The sequence below is a fragment of the Papio anubis genome, chromosome 11 (genome assembly GCF_008728515.1).
Source record: "Papio anubis isolate 15944 chromosome 11, Panubis1.0, whole genome shotgun sequence".
NCBI lineage: Eukaryota > Metazoa > Chordata > Mammalia > Primates > Cercopithecidae > Papio > Papio anubis.
In genome coordinates, this window is record NC_044986.1 from 71,818,598 (window position 1) to 71,840,904 (window position 22,307).

At 49.1% G+C, this 22,307-nt stretch overlaps 1 protein-coding gene and 1 long non-coding RNA gene across 3 annotated transcripts in view; one reads left to right on the top strand and one right to left on the bottom strand.

Moving 5' to 3' along the window:
• LOC103887533 lies at positions 1 to 20,579 on the bottom strand. Its single transcript, XR_651672.2, has 2 exons — positions 20,506 to 20,579; positions 1 to 304 (listed from the first exon to the last, which is right to left on the bottom strand). It is a non-coding gene; the product is annotated as an uncharacterized LOC103887533 (long non-coding RNA).
• Positions 19,976 to 22,307, top strand: part of VDAC2 (voltage dependent anion channel 2) — a 21,926-nt gene continuing 19,594 nt past the window's right edge. For both annotated transcript variants that reach the window (XM_021943347.2, XM_003903729.5), the window contains exons 1-3: positions 19,976 to 20,773; positions 20,969 to 21,024; positions 22,054 to 22,122. Coding sequence is in view for 1 of the 2 variants with exons in the window: in XM_003903729.5 (XP_003903778.1) it covers positions 20,994 to 21,024; positions 22,054 to 22,122 (100 nt within the window). In the remaining variant the exon portion in view is untranslated. The remainder of the gene's footprint in view (positions 20,774 to 20,968; positions 21,025 to 22,053; positions 22,123 to 22,307) is intronic.

The following is a 22,307-nucleotide window of genomic DNA, read 5'->3' on the forward strand; positions in this document are numbered from 1 at the left end:
CAGCTTGCAAAATAATTTCTTTATAATTAAGCAAACAGCGCCAAAAGACCTACATCATTTGCTTCTTTCTTCCCAGAGAAGTGGGCAGGAATACTGCATCCTAGTGGATTCTCTGTGTTCAATCAAGTCCTGAGTTGAGTTTCATTTTCCTTTCGAGATGACTATAAAATCGCCTGAAGGTCAAGGAAAATGGTCTTCCTATGATAAGGAAGTTTTGCTTTAGTGTAGATGACCACTCCCCTGTGTAAGGTAGGGAGGGATAATGTTCCATTCCTTTCCTCTCCTGCATATCTTCTTTCTTTTCCTGGATGAGATGAAAAAATTACTCTGCCTTTAGTCTAGCAGATGCACTCGGCCCCCCAGAGGACAGCCCACCCTGAGCCCAGAGGCCGGCTGGCCTCGGCACACCTCACTCCACTGTCTTCACGCCTCCCTGAACTCTGTTTACACAAGGCTGGTCTTGGCTCTGAGGCTGCTGGATTTTAAATGCAATCTCACTGGTGACTCACTGGTGCATTGTCATTTGGCTTTGCCTGGAATTGAGTTGAGCAATGCATATGATTATATGATTTTTACTTTTTTTTTTTTTTTTTTTTGAGACGGAGTCTCGCTCTGTAACCCAGGCTGGAATGCAGTGGCACGATCTCTGCTCATTGCCACCTGCACCTCCCGGGCTCAAGTGATTCTCCTGCCTCAGGCTCCCGAGTAGCTGGGACTACAGGCACCCGCCACCACGCCCGGCTAATTTTTTGTATTTTTAGTAGAGACGGGGTTTCACTGTGTTAGCCAGGATGGTCTCGAACTCCTGATCTTGTGATCCGCCTGCCTTGGCCTCCTAAAGTGCTGGGATTACAGGCGTGAGTCACCGTGCCCGGCAATTTTTACATTTTTCAATTGAGAAATCACATTTTTTTTTTTTTTTTTGAGGCAGGGACTTGCTCTGTCAACCCAGGCTGAAGTACAGTGGTGCAATCATGGCTCACTGCAGCCTCAACTTCCTTGGCTCAAGCAATCTTCCCACCTTGGCCTCCTGAGTAACTGGGGCTACAGGTGCACACCACCACACAGCTAATTTTTTTAAAATTTAATTTAATTTAATTTTTTTTTTTTTTGAGATGGTGTCTCGCTCTATCACCTAGGCTGGAGTGCAGTGGTGCAATCTCAGCTCACTGCAACCTCCACCTCCTGGGTTCAATTGACTCTCCTGCCTTAGCCTCCCAAGTAGCTGGGACTACAGACACGCGCCACCAAGCCCAGCTAATTTTTGTATTTGTAGGACAGACACAGTTTCACCATGTTGGCCAGGCTGGTCTCGATCTCCTGACCTCATGATCCACCTTCCTCAGCCTCCCAAAGTGCTGGGATTACAGGCGTGGGCCACCGCGCCCGGCCCACACAGCTAATTTTTAAATATTTTTTGTTGTTGTTGTTAGAGAAAGGGTCTCACTTTGTGGCCCAGTCTGGTCTCAAACTCTTGGGCTCAAGTGATCTCCATGCCTTGGCCCCCCAAAGTGTTGGGATTACAGGCATGAACCACTGCACCCAGCCGGAAATCATACTTTTAGACATCTGCCTGTGGCCAAGACAGAGTAACAGGGATGAGATTTACTCTTTTGCCTCACCAATGCCCCCTAATTTGTCACTGAGGCCCTAAACATGATACTCCAGATGTGATATGGGTCAAGTGCTGAGGACAGCCAACCCGTGCTCTCCCTTGACCTGGACTGGGCGTATATGGGTCATGACATGGCTGGGGATATGGACTAAGCCACAGCTGGGTATCTATGTCTTATTTCATGCGTGTAATTTCGTGAGGAGGTAGAACTTGAGCAGGCACTGTCTTGTATAGGTTCCAATCTGGCCTTACCTGACCTCTCCAGCCTGGTCTTGCTGGGTAACCTTCTCCCCTAATGGCCCATCCATTGTCATTTCAATTCTTGCCATATTGTTTGCAGCTGGCTAAATATGCCTTGCAGTTGTAGTATCATGCCTGAGCACCTTTCCTTCATGTGCTGCCCTTCCTGTCCCTGTCTGCCAAACACACCTTCTTTTGTTTTTGAGATGGAGTCTCGCTCTGTTGCCCAGGCTGGAGTGCAGTTGGCACAATCTTGGCTCACTGCAACCTCCACTGCCTGGGTTCAAGGGATTCGCCTGCCTCAGCCTCCCAAGTAGCTGGGATTACAGGCACCCGCCACTACGCCCAGCTAATTTTTGTATTTATAGTAGAGACAGGGTTTCACCATGTTGACCAGGCTGGTCTCAATCTCCTGACCTTGTGATCTGCCCACCTCAGCCTCCCAAAGTGCTGGGATTACAGGCGTGAGCCACGGTGCCTGGAGCATCCTCTCTTTTTTTAATAGCCCATGGGTGTAACTAAATATACCCTCCTTTTTTTTTTTTTTTGGAGAGAGAATTTCCCTGTGTCACCCAGGCTGGAATGTAGTGGTGCTATCTTGGCTGTTGGCCAGACTGGTCTCGAACTCCTGACCTCAGGTAATCTGCCTGACTCAGCCTCCCAGAGTGCTGGGATTACAAGCGTGAGCCACCATGCCCGGTCTTATAGGCTCTCTTTTTTTTTGAGACTGAGTTTTGCCCTGTTGCCCAGACTGGAGTGCAGTGGCAGGATCTTGGCCTTCTCCCCTATGTCATTTCCATTCTTGCCATATTGTTTGCAGCTGGCTAAATATGCCTTGCAGTTGTAGTATCATGCCTGAGCACCTTTCCTTCATGTGCTGCCCTTCCTGTCCCTGTCTGCCAAACACATCTTTTTTTTTTTGAGATGGAGTCTCGCTCTGTTGCCCAGGCTGGAGTGCAGTTGGCACAATCTTGGCTCACTGCAACCTCCACCGCCTGGGTTCAAGGGATTCTCCTGCCTCAGCCTCCCAAGTAGCTGGGATTACAGGCACCCGCCACCACGCCCAGCTAATTTTTGTATTTATAGTAAAGACGGGGTTTCACCATGTTGGCCAGGCTGGTCTCGAACTCCTAACCTCAGGTGATCTACCTGCCTCAGGCTCCCAAAGTGCAGGGATTACAGGCGTGAGCCACTGCCCCCAGCCGTATCCTCCATTTTTAAGAATCCATTCGCTGGGCGCGGTGGCTCACGCCTGTAATCCCAGCACTTTGGGAGGTGGAGGCGTGCGGATCACGAGGTCAGGAGATCGAGACCATCCTGGCTAACACGGTGAAACCGTCTCTATTAAAAATACAAAAGGCCGGGCGCCGTGGCTCAAGCCTGTAATCCCAGCACTTTGGGGAGGCCGAGATCGGGCGATCAATGCAGGTCAGAGATCGAGACCATCCTGGCTAACAAGGTGAAACCCCTCGCCTCTACTAAAAAATACAAAAACCAGCCGGGCTTGGCGGGCTGGCGCCTGTGGTCCCAGCTACTCAGGAGGCTGGAGGCAGGAGAATGGCGAACCCGGGAGGCGGAGGCTTGCAGTGAGCTGAGATCCGCCACCGCACCCAGCCTGGGCGACAGAGCCAGACTCAGTCTCAAAAAAAAAAAAAAAAAAAAAAAAATACAAAAAAATTAGCCAGGCATGGTGGCAGGCGCCTGTAGTCCTAGCTACTCAGGAGGCTGAGGCAGGAGAATGGCGTGAACCCAGGAAGCGGAGGTTGCAGTGAGCCAAGACACCACTGCACTCCAGCCTGGGCAACAGAGGAAGACTCCATCTCAAAAAAAAAAAAAAAAAGAATCCATTCAATGCTGAAGCCTTCACGAAGCTCCCCAGGTGAACTGACTCCTGTAACCTCACTGTCCTCTGTTCATACAGCTATCCTTGTACCTACAGCACTTTACAATACTTGCTCATTGTTCATGTCTGTCTCCCTTTCTAGACTGTGAGATTGTTGACTGTTAATTAGTCCCTAGCACAGTGTCTGACACATTACTAGTTCCTTAACAAACATTCATAGAAAGGAGGGAGAAAGAATGTGTGTCACAAAATATGAAAGACTAGGGCTGGATCCCCAAACCCCCACTGCTGGAAGAATAGCCCATGCAAAAGCTAAGTGTTTCTTTTGAGTGATGGGTACAATGATTCTTCTTTTTTTTTTTTCCTTCCTTTGTTTTTTGAGACAGGATCTCCCTCTGTCATCCAGGCTGGAGTGCAGTGGCATGATCATGGTTCACTGCAGCCTTGACCTCCTGGGTCCAAGTGATCCTTTCACTTCAGCCTCCCAAGTAGCTGGGACCACAGGCACATGGCCACAAAAAATAATTTTGTTTATTTTTTGTAGAAATGAGGTCTCACTATGTTGCCCAGGCTGGTCTCAACTCCTGGCCTCAAGTGATCCTCCCACCTCAGCCTCCCAAAAGAGCTAGGATTACAGGTGTGAACCACCGTACCCAGCTGGTACAATGACTCTTGATTTTATGCTAACAGAGCCATTGAGGCATTAGTTGGGACTTCACTAATTTAGAGGGAATGACAAGGTGGATAGTTTTATTTTATACCATTTATAAACACAGGGTTCATTAAACTAAATGTAAACAAGAGCAAGCATTTCAAGTAAACGTAAACACTTGATGAGTAACACTTTCTATATAAACACTGGATAGACTGAATTAGGAAATATTTTAATCTGTTCATTAAAACATATTTCCCTTAAGACCTACACAGAGGAGCAATTTATTAGCATAGTTCCACTAGATTCCTGAAGGTAATAAAACTGAGTTTCTTTAAATATACTTTGATTCAGACAAACCAGCTCTTGTTAGCTGGACCTAGTCATTCTGAATTAACTATGCTTGAAGTTCTTGGTACTGCAGAGAGCAGAGTGATTCATCTAAATGGTGTATCTTTGTAGCTTGTCTCATAAAATTGCTGGAAACACAGAGAAATTGATGTTGTTTTGGAGGTGATGGTGGCATCCCTGGTATACTTTGGCCTCTATATTTGAATTTCATAAACCCAGTGGCTTTCTACTTGTAGGGCAGCTGTGGCAGCAGCCTCAACTCTCAACAAGAACTCCTCCTACCTTCCCCTCCTCCAACCCCCCAAAAAAGCTACAACCACAAAAGCCCACATCTGTATACATACACATACACATAGAACTTTCCTGTCACATAAGGGTCTTAAATGAAGAAAATCAGAGACTGGTCATGGAGGATCATCCAGTTAGAACAGAAGAAGGATCCTGTGGGGAGGAGACCTTGCTACACATGAGTTCCCCTGCCTATAAGAGCGAGGAGGTGGCCGGGCATGGTGGTTCACACCTGTAATCCCAGCACTTTGGGAGGCCGAGGCGGGTATATCACTTGAGGTCAGGAGTTCGAGACCAGCCTGGCCAACACGGTGAAACCCCGTCTCTACTAAAAACACAAAAATTAGCCTGGTGTGGTGACGGGCACCTGCAATCCCAGCTACTTGGGAGGCTGAGGCAGGAGAATCGCTTGAACCCGGGAGGTGGAGGTTGCAGTGAACCAAGATGATGCCACTGCGCTCCAGCCTGGGCAATAGAGCAAGACTCCATCTCAAAAAAAAGAGCAAGGAGGCCTTTAGGGATGGACTATGCCCCCAAAGTAGGGTCGCAGGAATTTCTTCCAGCTGCGACTTACAGCTGGAAGTAAAATGTCCTGGTGCTATGGTTTCAAGGAACTAATGAGATTTTGGGAAGAGCCGGGGTGAGTGAAAATAACCTCCTCTCCCCTCTGAGAGCAATGTTGGGCTCCTGGGACAAAGTGAAGCCCTTAACTGAGCCTCCCCAGAGGCCAGGTCACAGCTAGACACATAAGCAGAAGATCTAAGAATTCCAGTGGCTTCCTCCTGCAAAGACCCACAACAGGTTAGTTTGGGAGCCACCACTCCTGAGCTGTGGTTTCCCTTGCCAAGTTAGACTCCTTGGGAAAACTCTAATACCAAGGTGGCCTGACATGCTGCACTAATGGAGAAGTCCAGGAAAGCCTGGATTCTGTGTGTCCTCATTGTGCTCCCTCATCAACACACTCTCACCAGCCTTTGGAATTTCCTTCCTTTGGTTTTCTGCCATTTTTTTCTACTTTTGCTTAGCCTGAGTCTGAGGCTTTCACTGCTCAAACCGCCCTTTCAGGTTGTGTTTAACAGGGCTTAACAAGCACGACCAGGCTGGGCGTGGTGGCTCAGCCTGTAATCCCAACATATTGGGAAGCTGAAGTGGGAGGATCCCTTGAAGCCAGACCAGGCAACATGGTGAGACCCTCTTGTTCCTGGACCAAACTGAGGGTTGGGTTGCTATTTCTTGTGGCCCAATAACGAGATGCAGATGAACTAGGGAGGAAGAGAGTTATTTCTGCAACCGGTTACAGGGCAAAGGCCTGGAAATTATCACCAGACTGACTCAAAATTGCAAAGTTTTCCAGAGCTTATATATGTTCTAAACTATATATCTAGGTGTAAGTGTGCACATTGTGACACAGGAAGGAGGGGAGATAAAGTGGGAAGAGCCTCAGATGGCAACACAGTTCTAGGAAAGTTCAGCCAGGACAAAAGGTCATCCTCAAGCCAAAGCTGCCTGTTAGAGGAGTCCCGGGTTTTGCAGGGATGGCCCTGCATGAGTGCAGGTCTTTGGCAGGGAGCAGCCTGCCTGGCATCAGTAGGTCCAGAGCCCAGCAGCTGCAGCAGTCAGCCCTCTGCTCCTCACAGCAGCAGATCTGAACAGTACCTTTCTATGATTGCCACAATGGGCCTGGAAGAACTGGTTAAATTTCAGGGTGGGAATGATACTTAATGGAGCATACTTTTTAGTCTCTCAAGATCCTTCTTTAAAAAACTGGGGCCATATTGCATCCTCTCAGAGACTCATGCTGCACAAAAGTGGGGCTCTGAGAAGTTCCACTTACAGAAATGGGTTAATCTTGGTTTAATCCAAAGTTTCCCCAACCTATGTGATCACAGAGCTCTTTCTGTATATGTAAATTATATTAATGACATGTGTAATTATTCAACAAAGCTGTGCTGGCTTAGAAAGTTAAGTTGAGGCCATGCCGTGGAGAGCTTTAACCTGTATGTTACCTGGCATGTGGGCAGATTCATGGAGAGGTTCTGAAGAGAGGAGCCACGTACTCAGAGCTGTGTTCATCTTGCAGTGGGGTATAGTGGGGATTGGAGTGAGAGGGTGGCCCTCAAAAGTCCTCAAAGTCATGACTGATCAGTCCTTACAGCCATAACCAGCCCTGACGCTGACTCAGTTTCCAGACATAGGATGTGACTCATTTGAAATCTCATTGCTTTACTTCCCACCAAAGCTCTAGGAGAACTCAAATTGGTGGGAGTGATGGTGGGTCACCCAGTATCAAACTGACCAAACTCCTACAGCCAGAAATAATGGCCCTTTGTCCCTCTGGCCTCCTCATCAGCTTCCCTCTGTACTGAGTGTCCAGGCGGCTGCCGGCCAAATTGCCCATGTGACTTTCCCAGGCTTCAGAATGCTCCCTTTCCCTCCTTCCATTGCCTCCCACACCGGCCCCAGAGACACAGGGCAGTCACACAGTAGATTCAGGCAGCCGTGGAATGTGAGTCACGAGACATTCTCAGTGGTGACCCCGTGAAAGGTCTTGGAGAAGACCCTCCCTGCTGCCCAATTTACCCTCATTGTGGAAGCTCCTGTCCCCACTACAAATTTAAAAGGAAAGAATTTTGAAGGCAACTCTGTCAATGGATGCAAGTCATGACTGGAATAGTCCAAAGCAGTGGACTCTTTAAATGTTCTATAAATATTATTAGTCACCCTCCATGGGAAAGGCTTTGACAATGAGGAGGCAATATAAGTGGTGGCTCAGAGTATGCACCTCACACTCAGAGAGGGATTCTGTCTCCAACTCCTGAAGAACTAGCTATGCATCCCAAGCCAGGCCTGTGCACCCCCATAAGCTTCTGTTTCACACTTAATGGTACCTGTCTCATAGGGTTGTTATGAGAATTAAATAGGCCAGGCATGGTGGCGGGCGCCTGTAATCCCAGCTACTTGGGAGCCTGAGGCAGAAGACTCATTTGAACCCAGGAGTCAGAAGTTGCAATGAGCTGAGATCGTGCCACTGCACCCCAGCCTGGGCAACAGAGCAAGACTCCGTCTCAAGAAAGAAAAAAAAGGTGGGGAGAATTAAATAAAGCACATGAAGTGTTTCGAGCAATGCCTGGAACAGAGGAAGTGCCCTATATGTGTTAGCCATGACTACTTTGATTGTGTTTATCATTCATGACTAGTGTCATTATTAGATATTTGGTGGATGGTGGGGATAGAGTTGAGTAAGAAACAATTCTCGGCCGGGTGCAGGGGCTCACAATTGTAATCCCAGTACTTTCGGGGGACGAGACGGGCAGATCTCCTGAGGTCAGGAGTTTGAGACCAGCCTGAACAACATGGAGAAACCCCGTCTCTACTAAAAATACAAAATTAGCTGAGTGCGCTGGCGCATGCCTGTAATCCCAGTTACTTGGGAGGCTGAAGCAGGAGAATCACTTGAACCCAGGAGGTGGAGGTTGCGGTGAGTTGAGATCGTGCCATTGCACTCCAGCCTGGGAAACAAGAGTGAAACTCCATCTCAAAAGAGAAAGGAAGGGAGGGAGGAAGGGAGAAGGAGGGAGGGAGGGAGGGAGGGAGAGGGACGGAGGGAGGGAGGGAGGGGAGGAGGGAAGGAAGAAGGAAGGAAGGAAGGAAGGAAGGAAGGAAGGAAGGAAGGAAGGAAGGATTATATTAAAGAACTTGATGGGGAAGGCAGAGTTGAGTTTTTTTGATTGTTGTTGTTGTTTTTTTAATATAAAAAGTGGGCTGAGCATGGTTCATGCCTGTAATCCCAGCACTTTGAGAGGCCGAGGCAGGAGGATCACTTGAGCCCAGGAGTTCAAGACCAGGCTGGACAATATAGAGAGACCCTGTCTCTACAAAAATGAGAAAAATAGCCAGGTATGGTGGTGCACATGCCTGTAGTCCCAGCTACTTGGAAGGCTAAGGCGAGAGGATTGCTTGAGCTTGGGAGGTTAAGGCTGCAGTGAGTCAAGATTGTGTCACTGCATTTGTTTTGAAAAAGAAAAGAAAAGGAAAGAAAAGAAAAGAGAAAAGAAAAAAAGAAAAAAGAATATAAAAAGGAAAGGAAAGGAAGAAAAGAAAAATGAAAATATTGTGTTAATCATGTTTGCTCAGAGAGAAAGTTAAAAAAAAAAAAAAGTATGTAATAAGTGTTATAAGGTAACAAATGCCATAGAATTTCAGAGGAAATAAAATGAACTTGTAGCTGGTAAGACAAAAGAAAACTGTGGTGGGAGTACATTTGAGCTGGGCTTTACAAGGATATCGAGAATTTAACTTAAAACAGTGGGAACAAGGCGGCATTCTAGGTACAGTGAGCATAAGCAATGGCAGTGACACTAAAGAAACCGTGATTTGGGAATTGCTTGTGACCTGAATTGGCACAGGTGGCAGGTGGGAAACACGACTGTGACAGAGGCAGGGTAGGATCACGGTTCCATCACCATTGTGTTGGGGACCTTATCCTATGGGTAAATGGGAGCCACTGAAGATCCTTGAGCAGGAGCCTTTGCGTTATCCCCACTACCAGGGCTAAGCATTCCCACAGAATGTGCTGAGCTTTTTTTTTTTTTTTTTGAAATGGAGTTTTGCTCTTACTGCTCAGGCTGGAGAGCAATCGCACAATCTCAGCTCACTGCAACCTCCGCCTCCCAGGTTCAAGTGACTCTCCTGCCTCAGCCTCCTGAGTAGCTGGGATTACAGGTGTGCGCCATCACGCCCTGCTAATTTTTTTTTTTTTTTTTGAGACGGAGTCTCGCTTTGTTGCCCAGGCTGGAGTGCAGTGGCGTGATCTCGTCTCACTGCAAGCTCCGCATCCCGGGTTCACGCCATTATCCTGCCTCAGCCTCCGGAGTAGCTGGGACTACAGGCACCCGCCACCATGCCTGGCTAATTTTTTTGTATTTTTAGTAGAGACATGGTTTCACCGTGTTAGCCAGGATGGTCTCGATCTCCTGACCTTGTGATCCGCCCGCCTTGGCCCCCCAAAGTGCTGGGATTACAGGCGTGAGCCACCGCGCCCGGCCAGATTTTTATATTTTTGGTAGAGACGGGGTTTCATCATGTTGGTCAGGCTGGTTTCGAACTCCTGACCTCAGGTGATCCACATGCCTTGGCCTCCCAGAGTGCTGGCATTAGAGGGGTGAGCCACCCTGCCCAGCTGTGCTGAGCTTTTTAAAGAAACAGAACAATGTTTCTTTACAAACAGAACTCTGAGCAAGGCCACAGGTTACTGACTGGACAATGAATAGGAAAGCCCTTTTTTTTTCTTTTTTGAGACAGGGTCTCACTCTGTCACCCAGGCTGGAGTGCAGTGGCGCGATCTCAGCTCACTGCAACCTTCGCCTCCTGGGCTCGAGCGACCCTCCCACCTCAGCCTCCCAAGTACCTGGGAGCACAGGTGCGTGCCACCACACCGGGCTAATTTTTTTGTATTTTTTGGTAGACATGGAGTTTTGCCATGTTGCCCAGGGTGGCCTCGAAATCCTGAGCTCAAGTGATCTGCCCGCCTCAGCATCCCAAAGTTTTGGGATTACAGGCATGAGCCACTGAGCCTGGCTGGAAAGTCCTTTTTTTTTCCTTTTTAATTAAGACCGAGTCTGGCTCTTGTTGCCCAGGCTGGAGTGCAATGGCACCATCTTGGCTCACTGCAACCTCCACCTGCTGGGTTCAAGCAATTCTCCTGCCTCAGCCTCCCAAGTAGCTGGGATTACAGGCATGCGCCACCACGCCCAGCTAATGTTTGTATTTTCAGTGGAGATGGGGTTTCACCATGTTGCTCAGGCTGGTCTCAAACCCCTAACCTCAAGTGATCCACCCACCTCGGCTTCCCAAAGTGCTGGTATTACAGGCGTGAGCCACCATGCCCGGTGGGAAAGTCCTTTTATATCAAACTTTATATCAACTCTGAATGGTTAAACTGGGATATCAGTTGAGAGGAGCTGCATGAAGCTTGTACTTAACTTGTGTCCTGACTGTTGACCTATAACTCCACTATCTGCTTTAATCATCACATTGTATATTAAAGACTACATAAGGTAGATTAATCTGAATGTCATCTGGAAAGCTGTAGAATGTCCCTCCTTTGTCCCAGTCACTTCTGGGATTTGATAGACAGTCTAGATTAGTGGTTTTCATGCTTTAGTGTGGCTAAAAATGGCAACCCGAGGTTGTATACCCAAAACCAGGCATACTGTCCTTTATGCATGATTTAAGGATTTTCACAGGCACTGGCTTGACTTTTGAGCCTTAGCATGCCCCTCACCTCTGGCCGTTGGCCCTAACTCCCCAAAATATGAGTTCATTTGTTCATTTGTGCTCTTCCTAGTTTTATCCCAGTCTTGTCTGCGCTTCCTTCTCCTTGGTTTGAACTTCCACCGCTGTCCTCCTCACCCCATCCCATTGTGCCCCTCTAGAAGCCTGTGGTGTTGTTAACAAACTAACCTAAGTTCTCAGCTGCACCGCTGAATGCTCTTTCACTCCCCTCACCTTTCCCCGTGGATACTGGAGCCCAGGGAAGACTCCCTCCCACACCCCACGACTGGACTGGGACTGGGAGGGGGCCACTTACTTCACTTGTCACCTCCTATAAGATCACCTGCTTTGAGGTTCATCCCATCAGCTCTGCCATTCTTTTTTTTTTTTGAGACGGAGTCTCGCTCTGTCGCCCAGGCTGGAGTGCAGTGGCACGATCTCGGCTCACTGCAAGCTCCGCCTCCCGAGTAGCTGGGACTACAGGCGCCCACCACCAAGCCTGGCTAATTTTTGTATTTTTTAGTAGAGACGGGGTTTCACCGTGTTGGCCAGGATGGTCTCGATCTCCTGACCTCATGATCCGCCCGCCTCGGCCTCCCAAAGTGCTGGGATTACAGGGGTGAGCCACCGCGCCCGGCCAACTCTGGCTTTCTTTACTTGTCATCCTTTATGGCCAACTTCCTGGTCACGCCTCCATGTCTCCTGAAGACTTTGGTACCTGACTCATCATTGTCCTCCTCATCTCTTATCCTGGCAACACCCTGGTGACATCAGTACCTCTGTCAATAACCTGTGCCGACCCCACCACTGTTTGCTGGGTGTGTGTGGGGTGCATAGCTTCAACATCTTAGCCTCAGCTACAGCCCTGATCACCTCAGCTCCACTGGCCTTCACTTCACTCCACGCTTCCATAGCTGCTCACCACCTTGAATATGCCATGGCAAAACCTTGCTTCCCTGTGTCCCACATTCCAACCATAACCCCAGCTTGCAGTCCTCTCTCTCTTTCTCATTTCATCCTAACATTCTTCAATCACAGGAAGATTCTCAGTCCCTAGCCCCAGTATTGCTCTTCAACCTAGGCAAGAAGAGCCCCTCCCCTGGGCCTCATGCTTTGGAGGCCCTCCCCGGGTCTCATGTTTTGGAGGGCCCCTGCCCTGGGTCTCAGGCTTTGGAGGGTCCCACCCGGTCTCATGCTTTGTAGTCCCCCGCAGTCTCATGCTTTGGAGGGCCTCTTGGGTCTCATGCTTTGGAAGACCTCACCAATACCCGTCTCACGTTGTGCCCATTCCTATGAGGTGAGGAGCCTGCAGGGCCCAGAGAACATGCCCACCAGAGCCCACGCCCGCCCTCTCCATATCCAGACCAAACTCAGAATACAGGAGACCTCAGGATTCTTGTTTCAAACCATCCTGAGCCTGCTTCTGGGGCCTGCATGGACTTTCCCCCAGGGTCCCTCCTCCAGAAGATGGACTGAACTGCCAGTGACACACCCCTAAGCCCTTGGGGTGGTCAAACAGAGTATGTACGTGATGGGGAGAGAGCTTGGATGTGCAGGCTGGGGTGTGCCCCTTCCAGTGTGGGACAGAGGCCAGGGGCAGGAAGAGAAGGAGTGTGTGTCTAGGGCTGGCTCTCCCTGCATGACCTCATCTGGTGCAGGCAGGAGGAGGACTGAGTCCTAATAAGGGAACTTCCAAGTTTGCCTGGCTGGATTTCAGAATCTCTGTGGACCTGTGACTCCTGGGTACTTCCTGTTTCCCCCTTTTTGAACAGGGGTGTCTGTAGTGGTTATGCTGTGCCTATCCCACCACTTGTGTTGATATCTCTTTAGTTCACAGGTCTTCAGATGGAGAGGAACTGCTGGACTCAAGGAACTACATCAAGGAGCCTCATGCGGCTACTGTGAAGGCTGGGATCTGGGGGAGGTTTTGGGAGGGAGTATGTTTTGCATGTGGGAGGAATGAAAGTAAATGTGACCATGGCGTAGGCTGTGAGGATTTAAAGAATATCCACAAACTGACACTCCTTTCAAAAGATAGGCTGTGGGGGCCTGGTGCGGTGGTTCACTCCTGTAATCCCAGCACTTTGGGAGGCTGAGGTGGGTGGATCAAGAGGTCAGGAGTTCAAGACCAGCCTGGCCAAGATGGTGCAACCCCATCTCTACTAAAAATACAAAAAATTAGTAGGGCATGGTGGCGGGTGCCTGTAATCCCAGCTACTCAGGAGGCTGAGGGCAGAGAACTGCTTGAACCCAGGAGGCGGAGGTTGCAGTGAGATTGCGCCACCATACTCCAGCCTGGGCGACAGGGCGAGACTCCATCTCAAAAAACAAACAAAAAAAAACAAACAAAAGATAGGCTGTGGGGATTTAAAGAATATCCACAAATTCTTTGACACTCCTTTCAAGAGAGAGAGCCTAATTTCCCTCCTCTTGAGTGTGGTCTGGTCTTACTAACTCACTTCTAACAAACAGAATAAGGCAGAAATGATAGTGCGATTTCTGAGGCTGGATTATATAAGACATTGTGGCTTCAGTGTCTCTCTCAGATCACTTGCTCTGAGAGAAGCCAGCGGCCATGTCACAAGGACACCCAAGAGGCCACATGGAGAAGCTCACATAGCAAGGAACTGAGGCCTCCTGCCAAAAGCCACATGAGGGTGCCATCCTAAAAGCAGGTCCTTGAGTGCCGTTAACCCTTCAGATGATTGCAGCCCCAGCCAGCATCTCAACTGCAACCCCCTGAGGGGCCCCGAGCCAGAACCACCCAGATAAGCCAGTCCCTAATTTTTGACCCACAGAAACTTTCAGATAATAGAATGCTTGTTTTAGGCCATTAAATTTGGGGGCAATTTGTTACACAGTAATAGCAGCTAATGCTGCTATTTCTTTTATTTATTATTATTATTGAATACAAGGTTTTGCTCTCTCGCCCAGGCTGGAGTGCAATGGCACAACCATAGCTCACTGTGACCTCAAACTCCTGGGATCAAGCGATCCTTCCCACCTCAACCTCCCGAGTAGCTGGGACTACAGGCACACACCACTGTGCCCAGCTAATTTTCTGTTTTTTGCAGAAATGAGATCTTGCCATGTTGCTCAGGCTGGTCTCAAACTCCTGGGCTCAAGTGATCCTCCTGCCTTGGCCTCCCAAAGTGCTAGGATTATTGGTGTGAGCCACTGCGTCCGGCCCTAATGCTCTCTGCCCTTGCCTCACTTGACCTCTCCTCAGTTTGTGACACTGTTGAGGCTCCCTTCTCTACCCAGTGCTCTCTTCTTCTGGTTTCCACAGAAGTGCTCCTCCCGAGTTCTCTTTTTATTATCCTCCTGGCTAGTTTTTGTCAGTTCTCTTCATTAGCTCCTCCTCTGCTTCTTGCCCCTAAAAGACTAATGCTCCTGGCGGGGCGCGGTGGCTCCTACCTGTAATCCCCGCACTTCGGAAGGCCAAGGCAGCTGGATCACAAGGTCAGGAGTTCAAGACCAGCCTGGAGAACATAGTGAAACCCTGGCTCTACTAAAAATACAAAAAAATTAGCCGGGTATGGTGGCACATGCCTGTAGTCCCAGCTACTCGGGAGGCTGAGGCAGAGGTTGCAGTGAGCCAAGACCATACCACTGCACTCCAGCCTGGGTGACAGAGTGAGACTGTCTCAAAAAAAAAAAAAAGAAGACTAATGCCCATGGCCTCGTCCTTTAGGCTGTTAGTGTCTTTATTCCTATCCCATATCTCACTGACTTAAACCACACCCATAGTTAGTCATAATTAAAACTAACTTTTACACCCATGCTTCTGAGCCAGACCTCTCTCCAAAGCTTCATAACTGCCTATTGGACAACTGCATTGCAATGTGGACCTGGCTTCTCATATTCATCCAAAATGGAATCATGGTCTTCACCCTCACACCTGCCCCTCTTCCTGCAGACCTTCCCACAGTGGCTGGAACCTTTGTCCTCCCCATTGCTCAAATCAGAAATGTTGCTCCCAGCTACCCTAGACTTGTCCTCACTTGCTGCTTTCAGGACCTTCAGTATTTGGCTCCAACCAACATCTTTAGTCTAATTTCTCAACTTTTTCGATAGCTTGTTCCAGCTTTACTTAATGACTTGTGGTTTCCCCCAGGCCCTGTGGTACGCACCTGTAGTACGCACCTGTAGTCCCAGCTACTCATGAGGCTGAGGCAGGAGAATTGCTTGGGAGTTTGAGAACAGCCTGGGCAATGCAGGGGGATCCTGTCTCAAAAACAAACAAACAAAAAGAAAACTAGCCGGGTGCAGTGGCTCACACCTGTAATCCCAGCACTTTGGGAGGCCAAGGCGGGCAGATCACCCGAGGTCAGGAGTTTGAGACCAGCCTGGCCAACATGGTGAAACCCCATCTCTACTAAAAATACAAAAATTAGCCGGGTGTGGTGACACGTGCTTGTAATCCCAGCTACTCAGGAAGCTGAGGCAGGAGAATTGCTTGAACTCGGGAGGCAGAGATTGCAGTGAGCCAAGATTGTGCTACTGCACTCCAGTCTGGGTGACAGAGCGGGACTCTGTCTCAGACAAAAACAAAAACAAAAGCAAATCAAAAGCAAAAAAATAATACGTGGTTTCCAAACAATTCTTGCCACTTCAAGCACTCCTATGATTTTGCACATCCTCTTTCTAGAATTTTGCCTTCCCATCCTCCATCTGTTGGCTTTCTAATTTTGTTAAGTCCTGCTTTCAAACTTCAGTGCAAGTAGCTCCTCCATCTGACTGTGCCCACGGTTCTCTGTATTTACATCTTAAAACTGTACTTGCAGAAGCCGAGTGTGGTGGCTCACACTTGTGATCCAGCTACTTGGGAGGCTGAAATGGGAGGATTGCTTGAGGTCAGGAGTTCAAGACCAGCCTGGGCAATATAGCAAGACCCTGCTCCCCCACAAAAAAACTGTACTTGTGACGTCTTGAGCTTGTCTTTCCCATTCCCCATCCTTTGTTGGGGCCAATTCTCCATGGCGTTTCTACCCATCTTACGGCAGCTTTTGTCTCAGACTATCTTTCCAGGATGTTTACTTAGCAAACAGCCTTGGAAGATAATATCTCTCTCTGGGGCAGAAAACAGATTTTATTTCCTGAGCAGTATAATAATCTCCCCCTCAGGGATTGTGAACCCTGAAAATTTGAGAAATTTGAGAATTTAGAAAGTTTATTTTGCCAGGTCAGGCACAGTAGCTCACGCTTACAATCCTAGAACTTTGGGAGGCCGATGTGGGTGGATCACCTGAGGTCAGGAGTTCGAGACCAGTCTAGCCAACATGGTGAAACCCCATCTCTACTAAAAATACAGAAATCAGCTGGGTATGATGGCAGGCGCCTGTAACCCCAGCTACTTGGGAGGCTGATGCAGGAGAATCACTTGAACCTGGTAGATGGAGGGTGCAGTGAGTTGAGATTGTGCCACTTCACTCCAGTGTGGGCAAAAGAGTGAAACTCTATCTGGCCATCATGTCTAAAACCCTGTTTCTACTAAAAATACAAAAATTAGCCGGGCGTGGTGGTGGCGCACCTGTAATCCCAGCTACTCAGGAGGCTGAGGCTGGAAAATCGCTTGAACCCAGGAGGCAGAGTTTGCAGAGAGCAGAGATCGCACCATTGCACTGCAGCCTGGGCGGCAAGAGCGAAACTCAGTCTTAAAAAGAAAAAAAAAAAAAAGTTTATTTTGCCAAGGTTGAGGACACTTAACCTTGACACAGCCTCAGGAGGTCTTGATGACGTGTAACCAAGGTGGTCAGAGCACAGTTTGGTTTTATACATTTTAGGGAGATATGAGACATCAATCAACATACGTAAAATGAACATTGGTTCGGTCAAGAAAGGCAGGACAACTCAAAGTGGCCAGGAAAGGCGGGACAACTCAAAGTGGGGAGAGGGCTTCCAGGTCACAGGTAGGTGAGAGACAAATGGTTGCACTGAGTTTCTGATTAGCCTCTCCAAAGAAGGCAATCAGATATGCATTTATCTCAGTGAGCGGAAGGATTATTTTGAACAGAATGCGAGGCAGGTCTGCCCTAAGCAATTCCCAGCTTGACTTTTCCCTTTAGCTTAATGATCTTAGGGGCCCAAGATACTTTCCTTTCATAGGATGAAGGTTGAGCAGATTTGTTAGCAGCTCCTTCTAAGACAGGTGGTTTTATAAGCTTAGGGTTCCTTGGCTGTGACACCAATGCATGGTGTGCACAGCATCCACCTAACCTGCTCTGCATCACTCCTGAGGGATGCAGAGGACAGCAGAAATTGAGGCAAAACACGAAGCTTATGCTGCCTGCTGTGTCACAGGTAAGAGAGTCTTTTGTCCTTGACCCACACGTCTCATGTCTTCTGCTAGCATCTGTGAGCCTCTGAAACTATGGCAGGCTAACTTGTTAGTGTGCAAGTAGGGTAAAATTTTGGACCTTCCCCTGTTCTTGACACCTTTACACACACTTGACTGTAAGTGCCTTGAGAGTAGGGACTGTGTCTCAATGGACTTTGCTTACCCCGTGGATGACACAAAGTAGTTGCTTGTGGTAGGTAGTAACCGCCTACTAATGCAGCTTTGGTCTAAAGGACTTTGGATGTAAGCACTGATTTATTTACTAAATCCAGCTCTGGAAAATACTGCCATTATTCCCCTGTTTGGCCACAGATCTTCTTCCCCTGGTCCTTAGGTATTGTGTACATTCCTTGGGTTTGCAGAAGGTGAAGCCTCAGAGAAAGTGAAGTTCAGGGGGCTACAAATTGCTACAGATAATTCACATTGTGAATAAGCCCTGCTGCAGGTAGTGGAGGTGACTCATTTATCAGACTGGGTGTTTCGGAGAGGTAGTGTGCTGTGGTGCAGTTAGGATGGAAATGCCGGTCTTTGTTATTAGCCTCACAATAACATCAAACATACCAGACCATTTCCCAGAAGAGCCAAAATGATTGCAAACCGACCTGAGCTCGAATGAAAGAATGAATGGGGGCTTCTGGTGACTGATCTTTTAGAAGTAAATTCTGCTAACCTTTGCAACATAAGCCAAGTCATGACCAGGCAAGACAGCTGGCTGGGCTTGCTCATGGGAGGGAAATCTTCCAGGCTGCAGCTTTAACCTGGGTTTTGAACTGTGGAAGCCCATCTAGCCATCCTTTTCTGGTTTAGGAGGAGGGTAGAACCTTGAGAGCATTTGAGCAGACATCGCTTTCAGAGCTAGAGAAAGTCAAGGGGGAAAAGGCTTTGCTCAGAGACTATGGCTGATAGCTACTAAAGATCACTTCGTTTCATTTGTCATTTTATAAATTAAAAAACTGAGGTAGGCCGAGTGCGGTGGCTCACGCCTGTAATCCCAGCACCCTGGAAGGCTGCGGCAGGCAGATCACAAGGTCAGGAGATCGAGACCATACTGGCTAACACGGTGAAACCTCATCTCTACTAAAAATACAAAAAACTAGCTGGGCGTGGTAGCGGGCGCCTGTGGTCCCAGCCACTCTGGAGGCTGAGGCAGGAGAATGGCGTGAACCCGGGAGGCAGAGCTTGCAGTGAGCCGAGAGAGCACCACTGCACTCCAGCCTGGGTGACAGAGCGAGACTCCATCTCAAAAACAAAAACCAAACCAAAAAAAAAAAAAAACCCCAAAAAACCAAAAACAAAACAAAAACTGAGGTAGACTGGCTAAATTACTGAGATAGATGACTGCTCTATATCATTAGACTGCTCATTTTTTTTTCTTCCTTTGGTTCTGTTAAAAGAAAAAATTACAACAAATTTAGTTTACACATCTTAATTGGCTTTTAGTTCCAATTCTACAATTGGGCAACGCTTCATTCTATAAAATGGAATGAATGTTCCAATGAGAAGAGGAAGTTGATATTACAGACAGAAAAGGGCCAAGGAAAGCAGAAACAAAACGTGGATTAGTCGGTAGAAAGTCACTTTTCTTGTAAAGGTTAAACAACATGGGACTTCTTTACGTCAGCTAAAACTGGCCTGTTTGGGGATTTTTGTTTGAGACAGGGTCTTGCTCCAGTGGGCAGGCTGGAGTGCAGTAGTGGCCCCATCTAACCTTACTACAGCCTCAACCTCCCAGGCTCAAGCAATCCTCCCTCCTCAGCTTCCCAAGGAGCTGGGACTACAGGCGCCTACCACCACGCCCGGCATTTTTTTTTTTTTTTTTTTTTTTGGTAGAGACAGGGTATCACTGTGCCTAAGCTGGTCTGGAACTCCTGAGCTCAGGCGATCCGCCCACCTTGGCATCCAAAAGTGTTGGTATTTCAGATGTGAGCCACCGCGCCCAGCCTGTTTGGGGATCTGGTTAGCATCTGTTTCTCTCCTGATTTCTTGCAAATATCCTAGCTTTGGCGTGGTAGTTTGGAGCTTCAGCATGAACCATCCCATTTTGGTTTGGTTTGATGCGCCTAATGCAGGAGCTCAGTCTAAACTAACGGCTTCCTATAGTTTATCTAACATTTTATCTAACAGCTCTGTTACCCTTCCTGCACACCCGGGGAACTTGGGTGTGCAGCATTCTAACGCCTGCTCAGGATGATACCACATTTTCTCCAGGCCCATAATCCAGAGGAAGTTGGACCCGGAGCGGGCTTGTCTCGCCAAGCTCCGGCTCCGTGCGGGAGTGAGGCAGTGCCATGCCTAAGTGGGGAGGAGCCGCGGAAGAGAAAGCCTAAGGCGGAGTAGAAATGGGTGGGGCACGCTGGGACCTGCTCACATTTGTTCAGGGAGAGGCAGTCCCGAAAAACCTCTCAGGCACACAGCCCAGCACAGCAAGGCAGTCACACCAAGGTGGGAAAAGAGGGCAGAAGAGGGCGAGGGGCTGGAGGTGGCGCCCCTGTGTCCCACTCGTTCTCACTGGGTTGGGAAAGAGAAGCTGTCCCTCAGAAGCGCAGGCTGCGCTAGCTTATGGTGGACGTGGGTAACGCTCAGCTGACTCCCCGCAGGCGCCCTATGCAGGGGTTTGTTTCTGGGGCGGACCCGCACCAGCGTGTAAGAGGAGTAGGAGAGATGTACGTGACCCCGGTGGTGCGCAGCCGCGCCCTATCGCCCCGGCCACGCGCCGACGCCCCGCCCCGTCCGTGACGCGTTCGCGCGGGGCCTCCGCCCCATCCCCCTCCCGGGCGGGCGGCAGCGCGCTGCCTTCGCCGTTCCCCGCCCCCTCGCCTCTGAGGCTGCCCGGATAGCTGCCTGATTCAAGGCCCAGCAGCTTCTGCCTTCCCGATCCCCATCGACGGACCGAGGCAGCCCACCTGCAGGACCGTGGCGCTGTCGGTCCACGTGGCCGCTCCGGAGCAGGTTGGAGTTGGCAGCGGGCTGCGCTGCGGGCACAGGCGCGGCGGACAGCCCCGGGGGCAGCGGCGGGGTCCTGGTTGGGAGAGGACAGGGTTGCGGCGGGCGGAACGGTGTCTCCTTCACTTCGCCCTCCAGCCGCTGCAGCTGCAGCCTGACCGTGAGCGTGACGAGCGGCTTCAGCAGCTAGCGGAGCGGTGGCTGCGGCCCCCCTCAGGAGACCACCAGGTACCGCCGCGCCTGCCTCACGCCGACCCAGGGGCCTAGGCCGCTTCGGCCAAGCGGGAGGCCTGCGCCGGACTTGGGGTCGGCCCTGGCTTCCTAAGATGGCCGCGCTGCCCCGCGGCCCCTCGCCCCTCTCTGCCCGGGACCTCCCTTTGGCCCTTTGACCCCAGCTGACCGCACTTCTTGTCCCTCCCGCAGATTCCCCTCTTCCCACGGCCTCGCCATGGCGACCTACGGACAGACTTGCGCGCGGCGTAAGTAGAGCAGGGATCTCTGCCGGATGGGGCGGCGGGGAGTCGAAGCCTGTCGACCAGAAACCCGCAGTTTGTTTCCCTCTGTCTTTCCGAGGACTTGGAAATTCGGCTGCTTTTGGTGGTCGCCTTACCGTCTGACCACCTCTGCCGTGGAGGGGCTGGGCTGCTGGATTTCAAATAGGGGAACAAGGCCCGGGGAGTTGGTCTGTGGCCGCATGGACTTTCAGCTTTTGTACGTGTCTTTGACGTACAGAAGTAAAAGTTATTAATTGGGGATTCCGCTTTGGAGGATGGGATCAGTCACTCTTCTAGAGGAAGTAGCAGTCCTTGTGAGAGCACAAGGTCATTACATGTGCTCCTAAGGGCGTGGACGTGCTTTGTGGAATGAATGAGCTGGTGTAAGGAGCTCAGATTGCCTGCCCTTAAGCAGCACAGCATTGGCTAAGGACTTGAGAGTCATATTAGTAAGTTTGAAGCGCCATTTGATATTTAGTTGATACAGACATTTGAATGAAACACAGATGGCAGTATTTTTTCAAAGTTTCAATATTTAAATTCCCAGAGTATTAAGTTCTCTTCCCACTCCAGGATGTTGGTTTTCACCTCAGCGAAGATATTAAACGACATATCAGGGACAGGGCCTAGTCTTAGGTTTTGATTTTATCTAATTTAGTTCAGTCAGCTCATCTCAGTGAATTTTAGCAGATACATATCCATGCACACAAATACTTGTTTCTTTGTACCTGTCCAGTCCTAGGAAGTGAGGCTGTAGGTAATAGACTGTTTTTCTATTTTGGAACGAATTTCCCAAGTTTGTATAACCATGGTTATCTATTTTAGAAATAATTCGTTGGTGGTATCTCCTTTATAGGTCGTTATAGTTTTAGTGTAGCTCCTGACCAGATAAAAAACATAATTCCAACAAATGGGATTGCTTGAATTTTAATATCAGTAGTGGGTCATACTCTAGTTCTTGGATAGAAGATGGGAGAATAGAGACATTAATACTGGAATGTTTTTTTCTACCAGCAATGTGTATTCCTCCATCATATGCTGACCTTGGCAAAGCTGCCAGAGATATTTTCAACAAAGGATTTGGTAAGAACCTTACTTTTAAAACGTGTTAGATAAAGAGTGAAAATGTATGTTTGGGTTGCTTAGTGAAATCAGATTAATCATTGCAAATTGTAAATATCTTGCTGCTTTAAATTTAGACTTATTTATTTTTTTGAGCCTGTTGCCCAGGCTGGATGCAGTGGCACGATCATACCTCACTGCAGCCT